The sequence below is a fragment of the Glycine soja genome, chromosome 1 (genome assembly GCF_004193775.1).
Source record: "Glycine soja cultivar W05 chromosome 1, ASM419377v2, whole genome shotgun sequence".
Taxonomy (NCBI): Eukaryota; Viridiplantae; Streptophyta; class Magnoliopsida; order Fabales; family Fabaceae; genus Glycine; species Glycine soja.
This window is the reverse complement of record NC_041002.1, coordinates 45,051,899-45,073,082: the sequence shown is the minus strand read 5'-3', so window position 1 is coordinate 45,073,082 and position 21,184 is coordinate 45,051,899. Positions and strand designations below refer to the sequence as shown.

General features: G+C 34.2%; 1 protein-coding gene and 1 pseudogene across 1 annotated transcript; one reads left to right on the top strand and one right to left on the bottom strand.

The window, feature by feature from the left end:
• Nucleotides 1-3,898: 3,898 nt before the first annotated feature.
• Nucleotides 3,899-9,624, bottom strand: LOC114383151 (annotated as a pseudogene).
• Nucleotides 9,625-11,113: 1,489 nt separating this feature from the next.
• On the top strand, nt 11,114-17,587 carry LOC114383059. The gene is made up of 5 exons (XM_028342683.1): nt 11,114-11,131; nt 12,314-12,385; nt 12,470-12,669; nt 15,535-15,847; nt 17,420-17,587. Exons 1-5 carry the CDS (start codon nt 11,114-11,116, stop codon nt 17,450-17,452), a joined length of 636 nt encoding a protein of 211 aa, XP_028198484.1. The 3' UTR covers nt 17,453-17,587.
• Nucleotides 17,588-21,184: the final 3,597 nt, after the last annotated feature.

Sequence of the window (21,184 nt, the reverse complement as noted above, 5' to 3'; positions counted from 1 at the left end):
GGATTCCTTAAGCCATCTTTCAATATATTGTTGGCACTTGCCACGTTTATCCTTTGAAATGTGCAAGGACTGTGGCTCAAGGAATGCATAGATGGAACCATGACCCAAGCTTTGACTCCACTCATCCATATACCTATTGACGACATTTGACATTAATGGACTGGATCATGTATATAGATTGAATGAGGAACAAATAAAATAAGGATTTCACTTACATCATCCATAATTGTTGTACATATATGTTCAAACTTTTGTCACCTACTATTATTTCACTAACATCAGAATGTTAGGAATATCAATGTAGCTCCATCAATAATTTCAAATTTACTCCCATCAAACTTGATTTCTATTGGCTTGTCGTAAATATCAAAACTCAACTTTATCAGCCCACGCATCAGATCATTGGCATCCACATTAGCCGGTGTTGGCCATGTGTAGCCACTTTGTACGGAGTTATTTATGCATCCTGCATGGTTAATGAATGTGGGTCAATAGTTCATGTCTAATTATGAATGTGTTACTTCATGTACAACAAAACAAACGTGTTACCTCATGTGATACAACTTTGACAAGCTGTGTGGGCCATGCAATGAATATGTCAAGGGCCTGCCTGACATACTGAATTTCTGAGGTGGGATAGGGGACTTCAGCGTTAACATCAATGACTTTTTCCACACTGACCCTTACCCACTACTACAATTTATTGATTTAACATCGCAAGCTTAAAAAACCGATGTAAATAAAAGGGTAGTGGCATTTTGGTAAATAAGTTGACTTAATTAACATCGATTTTGAAAAAACTGATGTTAACAAGTTGATGTTAACATCAGTTTTTCCAAAACCCGATGTTAACATTAATATCTTAACATTGGTTATTGAAAAACCGATGTTAACTTTAATATCTTAACATCGGTTATTGAAAAACCGATGTTAACTGTAGAAAGTTAACATCAGTTTTTGAAAAAACCGATGTTAACATTGTAAAGTTAACATCGGTTTTGTTTAAGAAACCAATGTTGTCTTATTCATAACTTAAAACCCCAAAATCCATTTTCCCCCCACGCAATCAGTTACGAAAACCCTTTTCCCTTTCTTCCTCATCGCTCAGGCTCGAAAGACCTGTCTGTCCTCCTCACTCAAGCTGCCATTGAGGTTCGTGTTTGGGTTCGCACAGGTTCGATGAGTTCCCATTCGTGACTGTCGTGATTTAGTTACGTGGGCAAACCTTCATGTTGCTTTAACCTTATCCCTATATAATGTTAACTTCGGGTTGGTGAGTTCATTGTTTCCTAGGTTTTAGACATTGTCTTGGCTCCTGGTTGGTGGGTTCATGAGTTCTTGAGTTGGTGGGTTTGTGAGTTCGTTATTTTGTAGGTTGCTCTCTTTGGCACTTTTGATTCTGTAAGTTTTGTCTTCAACTTTTGATAGCTGTAACAATTCTCAGATTTTACTTCGAAGGGATAACATTCGATCTTTATTCTCCTTTCGTTGTCTCTTATTATTTCTTTATATACTGGTTTTGAATGAAATATTGGTCGATTCTGTTTTGTATGCCAACCTAACCGTGAGAGATGAGTGGTTTGAATACACTTAAAAATACATATATAGATATCTTTTTTTAAAATGTTTTTTTGTTGTATTTAAAAGAAAGTCTGGAAATTTGTTTTGTGACTGCTACTAAGTGTTAGAAGAAGATGCTTGTTTCTGCCAGTTGTAGAGACTTTGATGCCACCACATGGGATGTATAGTTAGATACTGAAGATTAAAAGAAGATCCCAATTTCAATGTAACAACAATTAATCTAGTCATAAATCAATTGTTTTTATTTATATCAATCCATTTTATCCCATTTTTTTTTTGGATTGCTTAGCCTGAAACCTTGATAGCTGTTACTATAAATTGAATTCACTAAAAATGAAATAAAAACTATATGAGAAGGATTTCCTTAAAGTTTGTCTTTGGTGGTACTCCTAGGCTTAGGATGTGATAGTCTATCTAAGAGATTAGGACCATGTCTCTACTTAAAGAAATATTTATAATTAGAGGAACAAGGAAAAGAAAGGGTTTATCTGTAGTCATCATGATTTGGAGGGTATTGAGAATTGTAAACTAAGCTAGTTCGATTAGGAAGCAAGAGGATATGGAGACTAATTTTTTATTTTCTGAAATCTTCGATGTTCTAGTCTAGCAGGCATGCCAATATTTTGTATTTAAATTTAGAATCAATTTTAGGCATTTTTCTTTTCTTATATGTAAGTGTATGAATAGGAAAAGTTGTGTTACTAATACTCCAGGTCTGTAAGATACCTCAAAGGAGACCCAATTTAAATGAATGTGAAGTCATGTAGGATTACTTCTTGGGGTCTTGGACAATGAGAGTATTATCATGACTACCCCGCATGTTCGATTTGCTATAGTATTAGTAACAGGGCAAAGTATAGGCATAACAGATCACTACTTGATAGGAACTGAGAAAATAAGATGGAACCTAGGTGGAAAGAATAAAAAAGAGTATAATTTTACTATTGAAAATTGAACACAAAGTGGAGAATTGAATAAGGATCTTTCCTCCCACTCCCTAATCTGATTTGTCAAATACCCTCCTCAATCTGATTTCCTTATTTATCTAACCAAACTCCAATATTGACTAACTAACTAACTATTCTCACTAAATAACTTATGGACTAACTAACTAACAGCTATCCTTATTCATCCCTCCACATTATACATCCTGACAATAGTTCCCCCTTGAAATTCCACCTTGCCCTCAAGGTGGAAATAGGGAATTCAGAACCTCACAGGCTTTGATCTTTTTTCTTGAATTATATATGCAGAAATTTCTTCAATTCAATCTGGCTTATTAGCTGTCACAAGCTAGCTGGCCTCTTCATAAGGTACTCACCTACACAAGTTTTTGCATGTTAAGTTATTTGGTTTGTGCATAGTTTTATTTCATTTATTAAGTGGATGTTCATTTTACTTTTTCGTTCCTATTTATAGCAACATAAATTGAATTTCAAGTAGGCATTGCTATCTTGTAACTAAGAATAATATTGAGCAATGATGTGACTAGAACCATATGAAGCTTGATTGTCAACCTCATTACCTTATTTGAAGCTTTATTCACACAACATACACTGCTGACACAAAATTTCTTGAATTATATATGCAGAAATTTCTTCAATTCTGGGTTATTAGCTGTCACAAGCTAGCTGGCCTCTTCATAAGGTACTCACCTACACAAGTTTTGGGATGTTAAGTAATTTGGTTTGTGCATAATGTTATTTCATTTATTAAGTGGATGTTGATATTTCTTTTTCCTTCCTATTTATAGCAACCTAAGTTGAATTTGAAGTAGGCATTGCTATCTTGTAACTAAGAATAATATTGAGCAATGATTTGACTAGAACTTGTAAGTGCCAATGAAATTTGTAGTTAGGCATAATGGATAAGGTATGTAATCAAGGATCAAGAAATGTACATACTTTGTAATGAATCAAATCACCTTTAGAGAAATTGAGGGTGAAGGTGGGTTGGTCAGCTCCAAGGTAATGAAATATGTTGTGCTTGCGTGTTTTAATATCCCAATTTCCCGCAGCTCCTTTTTCAATCTCTGAAATATGTTGTAGGTTTCATTCTTTCCTTAAATAGTCACTAGTTTACTTATAGATTAATTGTTCTATATTTTAGAAGTAATATGGAGTTTTGTCACATAGCGATGCCCATTGGGCATTTCTAAACCTTAATTGTTCAATTAAGAAATCCATTCAAGTTTTCTGTCATTCTTCTTTCCTTCATCTCTAATAGTTGTTACAACTTCATTAATTCAACTCATCCTTTAATGTAAGTGGTTCCTCTGACAATGTTATGCAAGAACAATCTAATCTTCCTTATTGTCGCTAAAGTGATATCTCAAAAAACAAATCATGTAACAGTAACCCAAAGCCACCAGTGAAAACCACAAGTTCTAGATGAGATAAAAGAAACTCAACAAATATATCTACGAAAGTTCTTTGGCAGCAACAATAACAGCTTCCTTGGTGATACCAAACTCCTTGTATATTTTTCCTGCTGGAGCACTTTCTCCGAATCGATCAATGCCTACGGCATTTCCTTTGCTTCCAACAATGTTGTGCCAACCAAATGTTGATCCTACCTCAATGCTAACTCTAGTTGTTACTGAAGTTGGTAGAACACTCTCGTTGTATTCATCTGACTGCTTATCAAAAAGTTCCCAGCTAACAAAAGAAACAATTGTAACAGCTTTTCCTTCCTTCCTTAGATCCTCAGCAGCAACAACAACAATTTCCAACTCAGAACCAGTTCCAATCAAAATAACATTAGGCTTGTTACTTGATGAGTTGTCTGAAATGGTGTAGCCATCCTTTTCAACTCACTCAATAGAAGTTCCTGGAAGTTGGGTCAACTTTTGCCTACAAAGTGCAACAATTGAGGGTCTCTTCCTGTTAACCACAACAACTTTGTATGATCCAACAGTTTCATTACCATCAGCTGGATGAAGCATCAAAGTGTTTGGCATTGCCCTGAAGCTTGCCAAATGATCTATTGGCTTATGAGTTGGTCCATCCTCTCGAAGTACAATCGAATCATGAGTCATCACATAAATAACTCTAGCTTCACACGGTGCAGAAATCCTTATGGCAGCTCTCATGTAGTCAGTGAAGACAAAGGGCATTTAGATTTTGCTGAAATATATTTCTTGTAGCATCTGTAGGGCTTTCTGAAGTGTATGTCTGAAAGTTGAAATTTAATTAGAAGGGTAGTCAATAATCCATAAACAAATGATGGAAGTCAAGTTTTATTTATCTTAAAAGTTTGAAGGCTATACATGCATGAAGCAAAAAGATGGATGATGAGTGAAGATGCAATGTACTTAATACGAATTTTAACTGTAATTAGGAAAGTTAATGATTATAACAAACCATGGAAACAAATCACCACCATTCAGTAAAATTGGATTACACATCATTCAACTACTAAGGAGATATAGCTCAAAATAAATATTAGGAGAAACCTAGAAGTTTGTTAGCTTACTCACCGGAAGTGCTTTCTCCCAACCAGCTGGTAATTCGCCAGTAATAATAGCCTTCAGTTCTACAGCTTCCTCACTGTATTTCTTCTCATATTCCACAAACTTGGCATTCCACTCAGCTTCAAGTTTAGTACCCTTAAGGGTATGGCGACTCCAATGCCTAAGGAAAAATAAAGAAAGTTTCATTCTAGATCATGAAAATCTCCGTAGACTAAAAGGTAACAAAGATATCTCTAACTCCCCATCCATACTTCATGACATGTTCAGGCACATGGAAAGGATCGTATGGCCATCCAAGATTCTTCCTTGTACCATCCACTTCTTTAGCACCTAATGCACTCCCATGAACACTATAGGAATTAGCCTTGTTTGGAGAAACAAACCCAATGGTAGTGGTTACCTGTGAAATAGTAATGAATTTGAAAATAGGCATAGCAGATGTTGAAGATGGCTCGACAACAGAAGTTTGGCAATCAGACTCAGAATCTACAAATACCTCCTCATTTAATACACTATCAGTGTGACCAATTGTCTTGACTCTTCGAAAAGGCATAGGCCAAAGTCTCCATCTGCGTCCAGATGAAGCTGGTCCAGGAGCATCATTCTTGGCTTTCACTGCATCATCTAGTCCCACTAGAATTGTATCTTTGGGCTCAACAGGTAAGTCTAAACCAAATACAGTCATTCCAAGTACAAGAGGAGCAGCCTTTCCCACAGCAGATACCTCTCTTTGAACTTCAGAACAAGATTTTCATTCTTAATTATGGATAATGCAAAACTTCTAAATTCTTCTACAGATATCCAATATGCTTCAAAAACCTCAGCAGCAGCAACCAAACCCATACCTGCTTTAAGTTCATGACCACAAAGTGAGGCCTCAAACCCTGCATATTTTAAGAAAAGTAAATAAACGATTTATTAGTGCCAAACAATAATTGCATAGAATAAGCCAAACCAATTTGAGGCACAGTTGTTAGCTCTTAGTCTCTTACTCAAAGCAGAATGACTTTGGTCCTTCTCATTGGAAGTTGTTGTTTGAGGTTTAGTTAGTTTACTTTTCTTACAAGAATCTTCAAAGGCAGAGGTTTGTTGACTATCATCTACCAGGTCATTTGATACTGACTTTCCAACATGTTCATCATTACATTCAATAATATCCTTAGTACTAGAATGACTGCCAGAACCAGTGTCAACTTCTACTGGTGCATCTTTATCAACCTCTTTATAATGGCCCAAAAACAATCATGGTTAGATCGAATTTATGTGCATCTTGGATTCTATTGTGAGCCAGGTGAACCTTATTTGAAGCCTGTCAAAGTTTCACTTTTAAAGATTCATTTTCTTCCTCAAGAACTTTCAGATCGTGCCTTATATCTGTCATTTACTATTCTGCATGTTCCAAACAGTCACAACTCAAATTGTGCATTCTTTCTGTTCATCAATAACAACATGCAACATTGAGCTGAACCTGAACCTGAACCGGTTTCTAACATTTCCATATTTAAAATGCTGAACCTGAACCAAGTTCTTCCATTATTTAACATGGCTCTTAATCTTTATTCTTGTCATATGTTCTAACTTCTATGTTCCTCAAGGACATGGAGATTGAACCTCTTATCAGTTATGCTAGAAACGGTCCCAATAAAAATTGTATAACCAATTTAAGGCAATTGTATAACCAATAGGAATTGAGAGCTCACTGCAAGACATTATTCTGCATACAAGAGCGCAGGAACAGAAAAGAAATTATAGGTCCCACATAGAAAATGAATGAATGTTAGTTAATGTAGAATGAGTATGAGAATAAAATATCAAGTTGAGGTGTGAAATGCAGTAACAAAATTATCATTACTTTCTTTCCTTTGCCAATTCTTATAAGCTTCTTATGGACTTAATAGTGTCACCATACTTGACCAACTAAACCAGCAAAGAGGTGATCCCTCTTGCTGTCTAATTTTGAATTGGAGAAGCACGTAACATTGGAACTGTGAGCTTAGCACCAATTACAATGTTGATAGCTAGATTGTGAAGTTCACTAGCTAGATTGTAAACCTAGGTAGCTAGTGAGAAGACACAGCTTGCATGCATGTCCCAAGCATGCAAGCTGTGTCTTATAATATCCACTGCTCTTTCTGTAAAATCAATTTCAAAATAACCAAAGTAAACAAATCATATATAATATCAAATTCTATACAACTTTATCTGCTGCAAACACTACTATAGTACTATTGCTATGTCTTATAAAATATAAAACTACAATTACTTCTCTACCCCTTCTAAAGGTAAATCACAAGTATTTACCTCCTCAAATTGTGCAATCTCTTCATCGGGTATTATACTCCGCCTTGCATCCGAAAAATACACATGAGAATGACAAAAATATAAGAATTGACAGTAGTGATATGAAAGTATGAAACATAAAGTAAGATTGTTGGGATAAACCAGTTCTTCTGGTGAAGTAAAATTGAGATTGGTGGGATAAACCAGTTCTTTATCTGATTTGCAAAGCCATGGAACCAGCAGAGTGAGTTTCTGCTTTGCAGCTTGTCGTGAATATGCAGCTCAAAATAATGGGTTTATAACTGTTCCCGTCATCCAAGGAGGCAAATACATAAACTAGCCGACTGCTTAGAAAACTACAGCAAAGAAAGCAAATATATAATCTTGGCAGGTCATGAAAAGTTGATCTTGCTACAAATTTTAGAAAAAGTAAATAGCTATAATCATTTGATGAAGCACTAGAAATTTTAACATGCTTGAAAATAATGAGACATTAACTTGCTTCAAAATCATGACACATTAACTTGCTTGAAAATTAGACACACATCTTGGTTTGTAGTGCCATATAATCAATAGCCCAATTATAATAATTCCTAGGAGTCCAATACCTAGAAACCAACAAAGAGGGAGGGGTCCTAAGAATTGAAGGTAATCTTGAAGAATTACTTACAAAAGTCAAATTTTGAAACTGTTTGACTTATTCACATTGTATGACTGTCCTCACTACTGTGTATGCTAGTTAGACTTGTGATTTTGAGACATTGATTGCATCAATTGATATCTATCATACTTTAAGCCTACTCATTGTCACATATTGATATCTATTTGATGATTGATGTAGGTGGTCATTGAGTTATTTGTTAGATTGTTCATTTTATTTTGGACCATGCTGCTCATCATCATAGGTACAAATGTTTGTTACCAATTAATGTTTTAATTACTTGTTCACTACCATTAAAGACAACTGATATATGATATACAAATTGTGTTCATAATGAGAGAACCTTAGATTCCCGTTTGAGACTGAATGCAATGATTCTTGTGGACAGTTTGCATTAATCATTGTATTCAATCTTGAATTGTCCATTTTGATAGTTTGGGGAGACTTATATTTTTATGGTAGATTCATGCTTTAAGGTTAACACTATTTTTTTTAATTTGATGAAATTTCGGTACAATGCATTTCTAGTTGTTCTCTAAGTGCATACTTGATTATCGGGAAATTAATTTCACCAATTTCATGTTATGTACTTGGAGACCAATGCAAAATGCTGTCGAAATTTTGTCAAATTTAACAAAATAGAATTAACCTTGACATATGAAGCTACCATAAAAGACGGTCTTCCTGAATGGGATAGGGCCACACCTATAATAAAAAAGTGAAATTTTCATGCATCGAATAACTTTGTGAGTATCACAGAGTTATTACTTTGATGGATCGAAGTTGGATGAATGAAAGGCGCATCAGCCCAAAATATGAGGAAGGCATCGAGCAGTTCTTACAATTTGCTTCAGAAATAAGTCAACCGGATGAAGATGGAAAATATTATTGTCCTTGTATCAATTGTTTGAACGGAAGACGACAAATACTGGATGACATACGGGAGCATCTATTGTGTGATGGGATTAAGAAGAATTACACGATGTGGATATGGCATGGTGAATTGACAGACATGCAGAGTGGGTCCCAATCGGAACCATTTGAGGTAGAAATGGGAGATCGCTTGGAGGATATGATTCGTGACCTTGGACAAGAGTCTTTTCAGCAAGCACATGCCCCTATGTATGAAGGATTGCAAAGTGATTCAAAGAAGTCTTTGTATACGGGGTGCAAGAATTACTTGACGCTGTTGTCGATGGTGTCAAGTCTGGTTAATGTCAAGGCTAGATATGGGTGGAGTGACAAAAGCTTTAGTTCACTGCTTCAAGTAGTGCATGATCTGCTTCCAGAGGAAAACACGTTGCCTAAAAGTTACTATCTGGCCAAGAAGATACTGTGTCCGATGGGTATGGAGTATCAGAAGATTCATGTTTGCCCGAATGATTGCATACTGTACAAGCATGAATTCAAAGAAATGTCCAAATGTCCTAGGTGTGGGGCATCACGGTACAAAGTGAAGGATGATGAGGACTGAAGTTTTGATGAAAACTCAAAGAAGGGCCCTCTAGTGAAAGTGTTGTGGTATCTTTCTATCATTCCAAGGTTTAAGCGTCTTTTTGCTAATGGAGACGACGCAAAAGACCTTACCTGGCATGAAAATGGGAGAAACTCTGATGGAATGGTCCGTCATCTGGCTTATTGCTCCCAGTGGAAGAAGATTGATGGTTTGTATTTGGATTTCAGCAAAGAGGCAAGAAATCTTAGGCTTAGATTAGCCAGTGATGGAATGAATCCATATGGCAATTTAAGCACTCAACATAGTTCATGGCCAGTTTTACTAGTAATTTACAATTTGCCTCCTTGGTTGTGCATGAAGCGAAAATACATGATGTTGTCTATGATGATATCGGGCCTAAGACAGCCAAGAAATGACATTGATGTTTATCTAAGTCTGTTGATTGAAGACCTGACAAAGTTGTGGGACAAGGGGGTTTTAGTGTTTGATGGGTTTCGCAAGGAGACTTTTCAAATGTGTGCAATGCTTTTTTGTACCCTTAATGACTTTCCAACATATGGGAATCTGAGCGGTTACAGTGTTAAGGGTCATCATGCATGCCCCATCTGTGAAGAAGACACAAGCTACATACAACTGAAACATGGTAGAAAAACAGTGTACACTAGGCATCGTCGTTTTCTAAAACCTCATCACCCTTACAGGCGATTGAAAAAAGCATTTAATGGAAGTCAAGAGCACGAAACTGTGCCGATACCGTTGACTGGTGAGTAGGTCTTCCACCGGGTTCAACACCTGAATGTTGTATTTGGAAAGACCCAAAAGAAGGATAAAAGTAAGACTTGCATAAGGAAGAAGAGGTTTATTTTCTTTGATCTTCCGTACTGGTCTGATCTAGATATTAGACATTGTATTGATGTTATGCATGTGGAGAAAAATGTATGTGATAATGTCATTGGGACGCTCCTTAACATTCAAGGCAAGACGAAAGATGGTCTGAATACCCGTCAAGATCTAGCTGACATGGGTATACGATCGAAGTTGCATCCAATGTCTGATGGTAAAAAAATATACTTGCCTCCAACTTGTCATACTTTGTCTAGAAATGAGAAGATCAATTTTTGTCAGTGTTTGCGCCAGATCAAAGTCCCACAAGGATACTCTTCAAATATTAAGAGCCTTGTGCAGTTGAATGAGCTTAAGATGGTAGGGTTAAAGTCTCACGATTGTCACGTGTTGATGCAACAATTGTTAGTTGTGGCCATACGAGACATTTTGCCTAACAAAGTTAGGTTAGCCATAACTCGCCTGTGCTTTTTCTTCAATGCCATATGTAGCAAAGTCCTTGATCCTGTCACCTTTGATGACCTGGAAAATGAGGCCGCAATTATACTGTGCCAGTTGGAGATGTATTTTCCTCCTGCTTTCTTTGACATCATGGTTCACTTAATAATTCATTTGGTTAGAGAAATCAAATGTTGTATTCCTATTTACTTGTGGTGGATGTAACTGGTTGAGCGATACATGAAGATCTTAAAAGGGTATACTAAGAATCTACATCGTCTGGAAGCATCTATTGTTGAAAGGTACATTGCAGAAGAAGCCATTGAATTTTGTTCATAGTACATTGAAAAGGCTAAACCTGTTGGCCTTCCTGAGTCTCGCCATGACAACAGAGTGGGCGGTAAGGGTTCAAGAGGACTGCATGTTATCACTCCAAGTGTAGAAGATTTGTTACAAGCTCACTTGTATATGTTGAATAACAGTAATGAAGTTTTGTCATACATACTTTAGCATGAAGGTTTAGTCAAACAAAGTAATCCAAAAATGTCAAAGAACTGGGTCTTGAAAAAGCATAACAAGACTTTCTTTGATTGGTTTAAAGATACAATCTTTGCTGATGAAAATGCTTTTGAAACATTAAGAAAGCTAGTAGATGGGCCTAAAAGAAATGTTATAACTTGGCAAGGATATGACATAAACAAGTATTCCTTTTATACAAAAGCACAAGACGAGAAAAGTACAATGCAAAACAGCGGGGTCACCCTAAGGGCTGAATCTCAACACTTCGCAAGTGTACATGATGACAATCCCTGTGTAGCTTACATCCCTTACTTTGGGTTCATTGATGAAATTTGGGAGCTTAACTATGTCAAATTTACTATTTGTGTTTTCAAATGTAAATGGGTTGACAGCAACACCGGTGTGTGGACCGATGATGTAGGATTTACGTTGGTAAACCTAAAGAAACTTGCTTACCACAATGACCCTTTCATCATGGCAGAACAAGCTAAACAAGTATTTTATGTGCAAGACCCTTGTAATGAAAGGTGGTCCGTGGTTCTACACGGGAAAACAATTGGTGTTAATGTAGAAGATGATGATTCATACATTGATACTTATGTTAGTCCTTTGTCCATACAAATGACTCCTAACATCGTCGGAGAAGAAGAAGCTGACGACGTTCATGCTAATCGTAATGATCATGATGAAGGAGAATTAATTAACATCGTCTAATGTAATTTTCTAATTATGTATTTCATTTCGGTACATTCATTTACATAACTGATTCAGTTTTTTGATAATGTTAACTAACTCAAGTTTTTTTCTTTACAAGCCCATGGCTACTCCACCTGCCTCGCCTCCTCCTCCTTCTCCTTCTCCTCCTCTTCCTCCTCCTGCAGTAGCATTAGCGTCTCCGTCTACCTTGAAGTGGACACGCAAAGCCACACGGCTACGATCCTTGGCAACTAGACCACCTAGGGCAGAGAGACCAGTAGTCCACGTCGATCCTGCGACCGAGAAGGTCGACAGTCCCTACAAGAAGAAATTAAGAACATATTTGGAGATTGTCGCTCGTGATAAGGTCGATGTGACATACGAGACTTGGAAGGAAGTCCCTGCTGCTCAGAAGGATTCGATATGGAAGGATATTCAGGTATTTTAGTTTTCATCTTTCATTTTCTTTATTAGCCAAAATTTATAATTTACTAACAATAAAACCTAATTTATTGTTTGTCAGGCTGAATTTGATATTCCTGAAGCTTCTAACGGTAGGACAAAGAAGAAAGTACTTCAGACTGTCAACGAGCGGTGGAGACAGTTTAAATATGATTTGACGAGGAAATGGACACTTGCAGCTGACAAGGACAGTGTGGACGACACTGTGAAAAATACAGCATTAGTAAGGAGAAATGGGCTCAGTTTTCACTACTACAAAAAGTAGTTTTAACATCGACTTATTAACATCGGTTTTGTATAGAACCGATGTAAAGTTAAACGCGGTGGCATATTTGTAAATAAAATTTCCTTCTTAACATCGGTTTTCCAAAAAACCGATGTTAATGCATACACGTCAACATTGGTTTTTCAAAAACCGATGTTAACGTATAATATGTTAACATTGGTTTTCCAAAAAAACCGACGTTAATGCATACACGTTAACATCGGTTTTTTAATAACCGATGTTAACTAATGATGTTAACATCGGTTTTTGAAAAAACCGATGTTAACGTATGATATGTTAACATCGGTTTTCTAAAAAACCGATGTTAATGCATACACGTTAACATTGGTTTTTTAAAAACCGATGTTAATATCATTAGTTAACATCGGTTTTTGAAAAACCGATGTTAACGTATTATATGTTAACATCGGTTTTCCAAAAAACCGATGTTAATGCATACACGTTAACATCGGTTTTTAAAAAACCGATGTTAACGTATGATATGTTAACATCGGTTTTTCAAAAAACCGATGTTAATATAATTTTTTTTTAATTATTTATATATTTTAAAAAAATCATATATTGCGTTATTAATTATATTTTAATTAAAATAATATAATAATTAAGAAACAATTATAAATTCAAAAGGTAAACATTTAAAAATTAAACTAAATTTTTAAAATGAATTTCGTAATTTTAATTTTATTATTATTTAATCAACAAAATTTGACCAGACTTCGTCATATTTTTTGTCATTTGACTAAGCAAGGTTTTTCTTCACTGCTTAAATGACCAACATACAAATGGAAGTGAAATTTAATATTTTGGTTGTTACCAAATGCATTGTGTTAAGAGTAAATAGTGGATGCTACTAAAAAAAAAGAGTAAATAGTGTATGTTAATAATTTAATTTTTTACACTAATATTTAATAATAAATTATCATGTACAATTTTTTCTCATGTTAGTTATCCTAAAAATTGTAGTAATAATAAATTTTAACTAATGAATGATATAAAAAAATTATATGGTTTCTTTATAGAAATTAAAATCTTGCTTAATTTTTTTTGGTCAAAGTTCGGTCTACCGCAAATGTCCAAATGTAGTGTGTGACTACTATCCAAGTAGGTGTAGGGTCGGATTGATTAATTTTTTTTATTCGTAAAAATTAAACATAAAAATATATAATAACTGTTCAACCAAGAAAAGACAAAAAAAATAATTCTTTAGTCAGATCTCTTTGACTATCAGTCGTAGATACCATTTACGACTTTAGAGTTTTTTTATTTTTGTTTTTTTTTAAAGTCGTGAAAACTTCTTTGACTTTATTATGAAATCTGATTTTTTTAGAAGTTGTTGGGCCTGTGACTTTTTAGTTTTTCCTTTTTTTTAATATGTTTGAAACAGAGGTCGTAGAATATGTAGGGATTTCTTTCTTTTTTGAAATAAGTATTATTAAAATAAAAATTTATTTAATTTATTTAATATGATTATTTTAATATTAAGGATAAAATATTTATTTACTAATAAAAGGTAAGAAAAATGCGAAAAAGAAAGAAATAAATCATGGATAAACTCATGACTTCAAATTGGAATTAAACAAAAAAAAATGAGGTTGCAAGGGGTTTCATGACTTTGGTGAGAACAATTTTTTTTAAGAAAAGAAAATTAAGAACATTTTAATATAATTTTTACAACATAGATTTTACTGTGTAAATGTGGTTTACCAATTGTTTAGATTAATAAAGAGAAAAAAAATTAAAAGGAATGAAAGAAAACAAATAAAAATTAAGGATAAATATAGTCGAAAAAAGTGTTGTTTAGGCAAATATAAAAAAAGAAAAATAAGTGGAAATATTAATATTACTTGTTTGAATGAACGTAAAAGAAAGCAAAAATAAATAAATAATTATATTAAAGCCTAATGTTTTTTGCATGTACTATAAAAAATGAGTGAGATAATGTTTTATCAGTGCCTCAAGAACACCAATTAAGGATGTAATAATAAAAATATTTTTATTAAAATCCGTAAAAATATACTCCTCATATAATTCATTAACTAATACCTTTAGAACTAGCAAAATCCAAAAGTTAATTACATTGAGGGGACATCGCTATCAGGACATTTTCATGCGATTTTCTAAAGCAGTCATGAACTAAACAAAGGTTTAAATGTCTTGAAAAATTAATTAATTTAAATTTATATAAATAATTAATATAATTTTATTTGAAAATATAAAATTAGGAAGAGAAAAGTATGAGATAAAATGAGTAATTAATATGATAGACAAAAATAAAAATAAAATTTGTAACTAAAAAATTATTTGATTCATAATTTCACTAGAATACATATTTTTAGTTGCTGAAATTAATTTATTCTACTAATCAATTATGTCATATAATCAATTTATATTAGCTTTGAATGATTTCCTTATCACGTTATTAGTTTATGTGATTTATCTTAGTATAAGAACTAAAAATATGTATTTTAATAAATTAGACGTTAAATAAAAATTATAAGAAATAAAACTAAAATTATCTAATTTCTAGGTGATAAACCACTTCTGGCATAAAATCTATTACTATTTTGAAACTGAAAGTGATTTTTAAAAGATTTAAATAAAATTTAAAAAAATGGGAATGATACATAGTTATTATAATTGGATATTATCAGAGTTAATATAATTATTATAAAGAATTAATAAACTTAGTTATTATATATAACACTTTCTGATTTAACACGTAAAAATCCTTTATACACCAAATGGTGATGGTTGTAATATTTTTGGTGGGATAGAGCATGGGCTGGAGGCCCAAATGTAGATAAAAATGAAATATCGGTTCGAAACAGATAAAAATGTAGGAGCCAGAAAACTGCTACTTCTCGACCCACTTTTGAAGTTCAAAACTTAAACCCTAGTTGTCTCTCTCTCTTTCTTCTGCATCTTCAACCTTGGCAAGGGAAGCCACAGCTGGTGAGCAACATCAATGCCTGCACTGCCGTCGCCGACGTCGTCCGCACCACCCTCGACCCTCGCGGCATGGACAAGCTCATCCACGACGACAAGGGAACCGTCACCATCTCCAACGACGGCGCCACCATCATGAAGCTCCTCGACATCGTCCACCCCGCTGCAAAAATCCTCGCCGACATCGCCAAGTCTCAGGACTCCGAGGTAACTTTAACTTCCCTTCGATCTCATGCAATGCCACTGCTTTCAGGATCTTTTCATTTTCGCTTCATTCAGATGCTTTACACTGTGGAATTGGAATTTTAATTTTGTTAGTAAATGAACTCTTGTATTGTTGTGAATGTGAAAAAGGTTGGCGATGGAACCACCAATGTGGTGTTGCTTGCAGCTGAGTTTTTAAGGGAGGCCAAGCCATTCATTGAAGATGGTGTTCACTCTCAAAACTTTATAAAATTAATATTTTATATAATAAATTAAATTTCATATACTGTAAAAAATATTACAAATTAGTTTTATTAATTATTTTTTTACATTTTAAATTAAAAAGTTTAAATATATCTATTTAAATAATTTTATATATTTTTTGTAATCACTAAAATAAGTTCATGTTAATTAAATTTATTTAATATACTACAGTATTTTTTATCAACGTATCCTTTCATTGATTGAGACGGTTATTTTACATATATATATTTATTTAAGAAAGAATGTATTTTTTTTATAATTTAAGAAAGAAAATATTGTATCTGTAAAAATAGAAGTCTAGAAGCAAAATTTGTTCACGTAACATGATTTACTATATGATTTGAGTGTTTGAACTGATTAGTGACAAGATGTGGATAAGATTTATGCATATCCTAACTCAAATTATCAACGTTAATTAAATCCGCACTAGTGAAGTGAGTTGAAGCTAAATAAAAAAGAAATAGTAGCATAATATAGGTCTATTTTTTAGATGCTCCATGTGGGTCCCACTATAGTTCTATTTTTTAGATGGCATAATATACTTGGACCCCTTCATTCATTTCTTTTATTTATTTTTTAATATATATGTTGATTATATTAAAATAATTGCATATATTGTATTTTGTTTGTATGAGTGTAACATCTTGCACAGGAATTTGTATACTTTTTCTTTTTTTTTTCTTTTTGCTTTTTTTTTGGGATTTTATTGTTTTCCTATTTATCAAAGACAATAGTATTTAGTTTTGGGGGCACACGGATAATATTTATTTAAAAAAATGTGTCACAATTATGAGGAAAATTGGGGTATGAATCAAGATATGGTGCATGGTGGTAGAGAGGCAGGGTAAGATGATGGATGACAATTTGATGCTTTTTAATTTTTATCATTGGAGAACGTTAAGGACACTGTGGTCCTATGAGTGCCACGGTCAATTCCTCTTGTATGCACGATTGCAATTACCATTAACAATATCTTCTGCAATGATACCATGAATATACTGTGTATAATTGGACGCATCCAATTCTTGGATGAAATTAATGTTGGTTGTTGGCTTAGCCAATATCTCTTAATCTATTCTCTAGTTTGGACGCATCCAATTCTGTCTGCTGTCCGATAAATGTATAAAATATTAAATTAGCATTAATATAAATTATGAGGTATTTTATTATATTTTGTTTGTATTTACATACGAATACGAATTTTTTGCATATAGTTTAATTTTGTCCCTTGTGATCTCAAATTTTCCAATTAAGGAGGCAGCAGCAACTTTTCTCTTATTTTCTAATTTCTAATTAGGTTAATGTATATAGGTGTGGATTTGGATGAAAGTGGTGTGTGACTGAAAATGCGGGGGGTCCCGTGACTGGGCCTGTCCACAGTGCAGTTCTATGATCTTGTGAGAGGTAATAGAAGTTACTGGTGTCTGGTTATGTTATGTTGTTAAGGTACGTGATTGAAATAAAAGTTCTACTTATATATATTTTATGTGTGTGTACACTAATTGTAGTTAACGTTTAATTAATATCCAAATTTCATTATGTATTTAGTGTAATAGACAAAAAGGAATCACTGAATGTGGCTACTACGTGATGCATTGGATGTCCACGATAATCTTAGGATCTTTCAGGAATAATTAGGAGACGGTAATTGTTTATTTCAAACAAAGTTGGTTTTTTTATAATTGTTATTACATTATTAATTTATTTTTTTATTTGATCATGCGGTATTTTAATGAAGTTAGACCATTGGAAGCAGAGAGATTCAAGGCACTTCACATACAGTGGGCACAGTATTATCTAAAAGTTAGAAATCAAACATAGGATGTTAGGCAACTATGTAACTTTAGGTTACTTAATTAGTTTATATACTTTGCATTACATTTTTTACAATTGTTGTTTCATCTTAACATTCAATAACCTTTGTTGATAGCTAGTTTTTTGCTAAAACTTATTTGAAAACAAAATGCAAATGATATATGTTGTGTGCTGTGTGGTTTGATTTTAAATTTACAGGTTAAATTTTGGTTTTTTTTGTAAAAACAGAGACATTATTTAAAAAAAAATTCCTGAAAACAACATCGGTTATAAAAACCGATGTTAACTGTCAATAGTAACAAATTTGTTAACATCGGTTTTTTTACAGAAAAACCGATGTTAACTGTCAATAGGAACACATTCTTTAACATCGGTTTTTACAGAAAACCGATGTTAACTGTCAATAGTAACACATTCGTTAACATCGCTTTTTTTACAGAAAACCGATGTTAACTAACGTTGACATCGGTTTTTTCAAAAAACCGATGTTAACTGTCAACATTAACACATTCGTTAACATCGGTTTTTTGTAAAAACCGATGTTAACTTTCAACATTAATATACATTTTCTGGGTGTAATTCATATTACCAACATCGGTTATTTATATAACCGATGTTGGTAATTTTATGTTAACATCGGTTTTTTAAAAACCGATGTTAACGATAATACTATCAACGTCGGTACTTTCAACATCGGTTCAAAAACCGATGTTGAAAGTCATAAATAACCGATGTAGAAAGCATATTTTCTAATAGTGTTTGTCAGACCCGCAAAGACCCCTCGTGGGAGGTATGTACTTTGTCATTTTAATTGTTGTCTACTAAAAATTCAGTTCTTATAATACATTGTAATAATCATTTTCATTAATGTTCGATTTTTGCAGGATGTGCGGATAAAGGCACAGGCCATCTAGAAGCAAAACACTGCCCCCCACGTGTTGTCTCGTGGGGGTTGTGAATATTTAAAACAAAAGCTGATGGCTGAGAAGACAAAGAAAAAACTAGAGGAAGTTGCTCAATCCGGAAGCACTGAGGGCGTGATTGACCCTTCATCGCCCATCAGACGACATGTGAAAGATGACCCGCACCAAGAAAACTTAGCAGATGACGTCTGAGGCGGCAAAGGAAATTGTTGAGAAGATTGTAAGTCATTTTCAATTAAGAATTGTAATTATCTTTGTTTGTTCTATGAATGACTAAACAAATATATGTGTTTTGTACAAGATTCTTTGGAGGAGCAGGCGTCACAGGGTTCGTTTGTCCCCCATGGACGTCAAGAGTCAGGATCTCCTGACTGCTACCATTGGGCGACCAGAACACCCTGGTCCTGTGCATACTGGAGCCGGTGTGACCATAAAGTAATACATTGGAGCGGCTCCATGAATCTCCCATAGTTCTTCCTCCATGGCTCCCGAAGAACTCGAGCAGCTGACTCAACAAATCAAGGACCAACTGGAGGAGCCGATCACAAAAAAAGTGACTCGACAACTGATGTTATCCTTCAGCCAGATGCAGTCCTAGTTGCAATCACAGATCCAATCACAAAGACTTGGACTGCCTCCGGAGCCTGAGGTTGGTCCCTTAGCTGCTCGTGTCAGCTGCGGGTTGTACATACATGAAAATCCTTCCCACCTGGTTGCCCTAGGAAGAGTTTATGAGGGATTCATAGTGCTTCACAACATCCCTTTGTTGCATGGCCAAGTGAAGGTTGGTGTTGAGGAGGTTAAAGATGCAAAGGCTCCTATTCCTGTACCCAGTGACGAGGTTATTTTAGTGGGGCAGACCTTAACACCTTCCTTGCTTGGCCGACACATCTCGTGAAGCATTTATCATAACAGGTATTTTACTCTCATTATATGCTTTTTTTTTCAATTGAATTGTTCACTGTAATTAAATTATGTTAATTAACTTTGTTGGATAAACAAGCAGTTGTGTCTCCAGCAAAACCTCTAGATAGGCCAGATCATGAGGTCGATGATCCCCTATATTTGATGACATTGACCATCCCACAACTTTTTTTTGAAGCCTCTCCAGGTTATGTGGGATGCTACTGTGTTCGGGGTGTTTAATGAAGACTTCCAGTTGTACATAAAACACAAAGATCTCTTTGAAATTGCACACGGTGGTCAATGTCTCGGCATATTTGTTATACAGTTGTGGATTCTGTAAGTCAATTTAGATTATTGTTAATTACCTAAGTTATTGTTTTAAATTCATACATAATTAACTTTGTATTAACAACAATAGGCATCTGACTAAGACAAGTATGCGAGCGGGGAATTCTGATGTGTATGGATTCCTCGAGCCACAGTCCATTCAGAGATCTGGGCAATCGAAATTTGAATCAGAAAGTTACATGAAGAGTTGGATGCAGAGTTCAAAACGCGATGTCTACCTTGGAGCCTACCTAAATGGGTAAGTCAAATTGAACAACTGAATTTAAATAATGTATAATACTACAATAACCCATATTGATCTCCACTGCAGTGCACACTGGCAAATGGTCGTCATTTTGCCTAAGGAAAATCTTGTTGTCTGGTTTTGTTCCTTGCATAACAGGCCAGACAACTACCTTAAAGGAATAATTAATAGGTCAGTGTTGCTTTTCAATACATTTGTATTAGCATAACTCAACAACATCAAAATTTTAATGTTCCTTGTATTCAACAGTGCTTTGAAAGGACTTGATGATACTCCACAACCTAAATCCAAGGCTGGTGCAAGGTGGATTGTTGTTAAGGTATATGATTTAAATAAAACTTCTACTTATATATATATTTTATGTCTGTGTACACTAATTGTAGTTAACATTTAATATCCAAATTTCATTATCTATTTAGTGTAATAGACAAAAATGAAGCACTAAGTGCGGCTATTACGTCATGCACTGGATGTCCACGATAATCTTAGGAACTTTCAGGAATAATTGGGAAACGGTAATTGTTTATTTCAAACAAAGTTGATTTTCTTATCATTGGTATTACATTATTAACTTATGTTTTATTTGACCATGCAATATTTTTATGATGTTAGACCATTGAAAGCAGAGAGATTGAAGGCGCTTCGCATCCAGTGGGCACAATATTATCTCAAAGTCAGAAATCAAACTTAGGATGTTAGGGAACTATGTAACTTTAGGTTACTTAATTAGTTTACTAGCTTGCATTACATTTTTTACAATTGTTGTTTCATTTTAACATTGAATAATCTTTGTTGATAGTTATTAATAAATTATTTATTCATAGTTATCAATTGATTTTT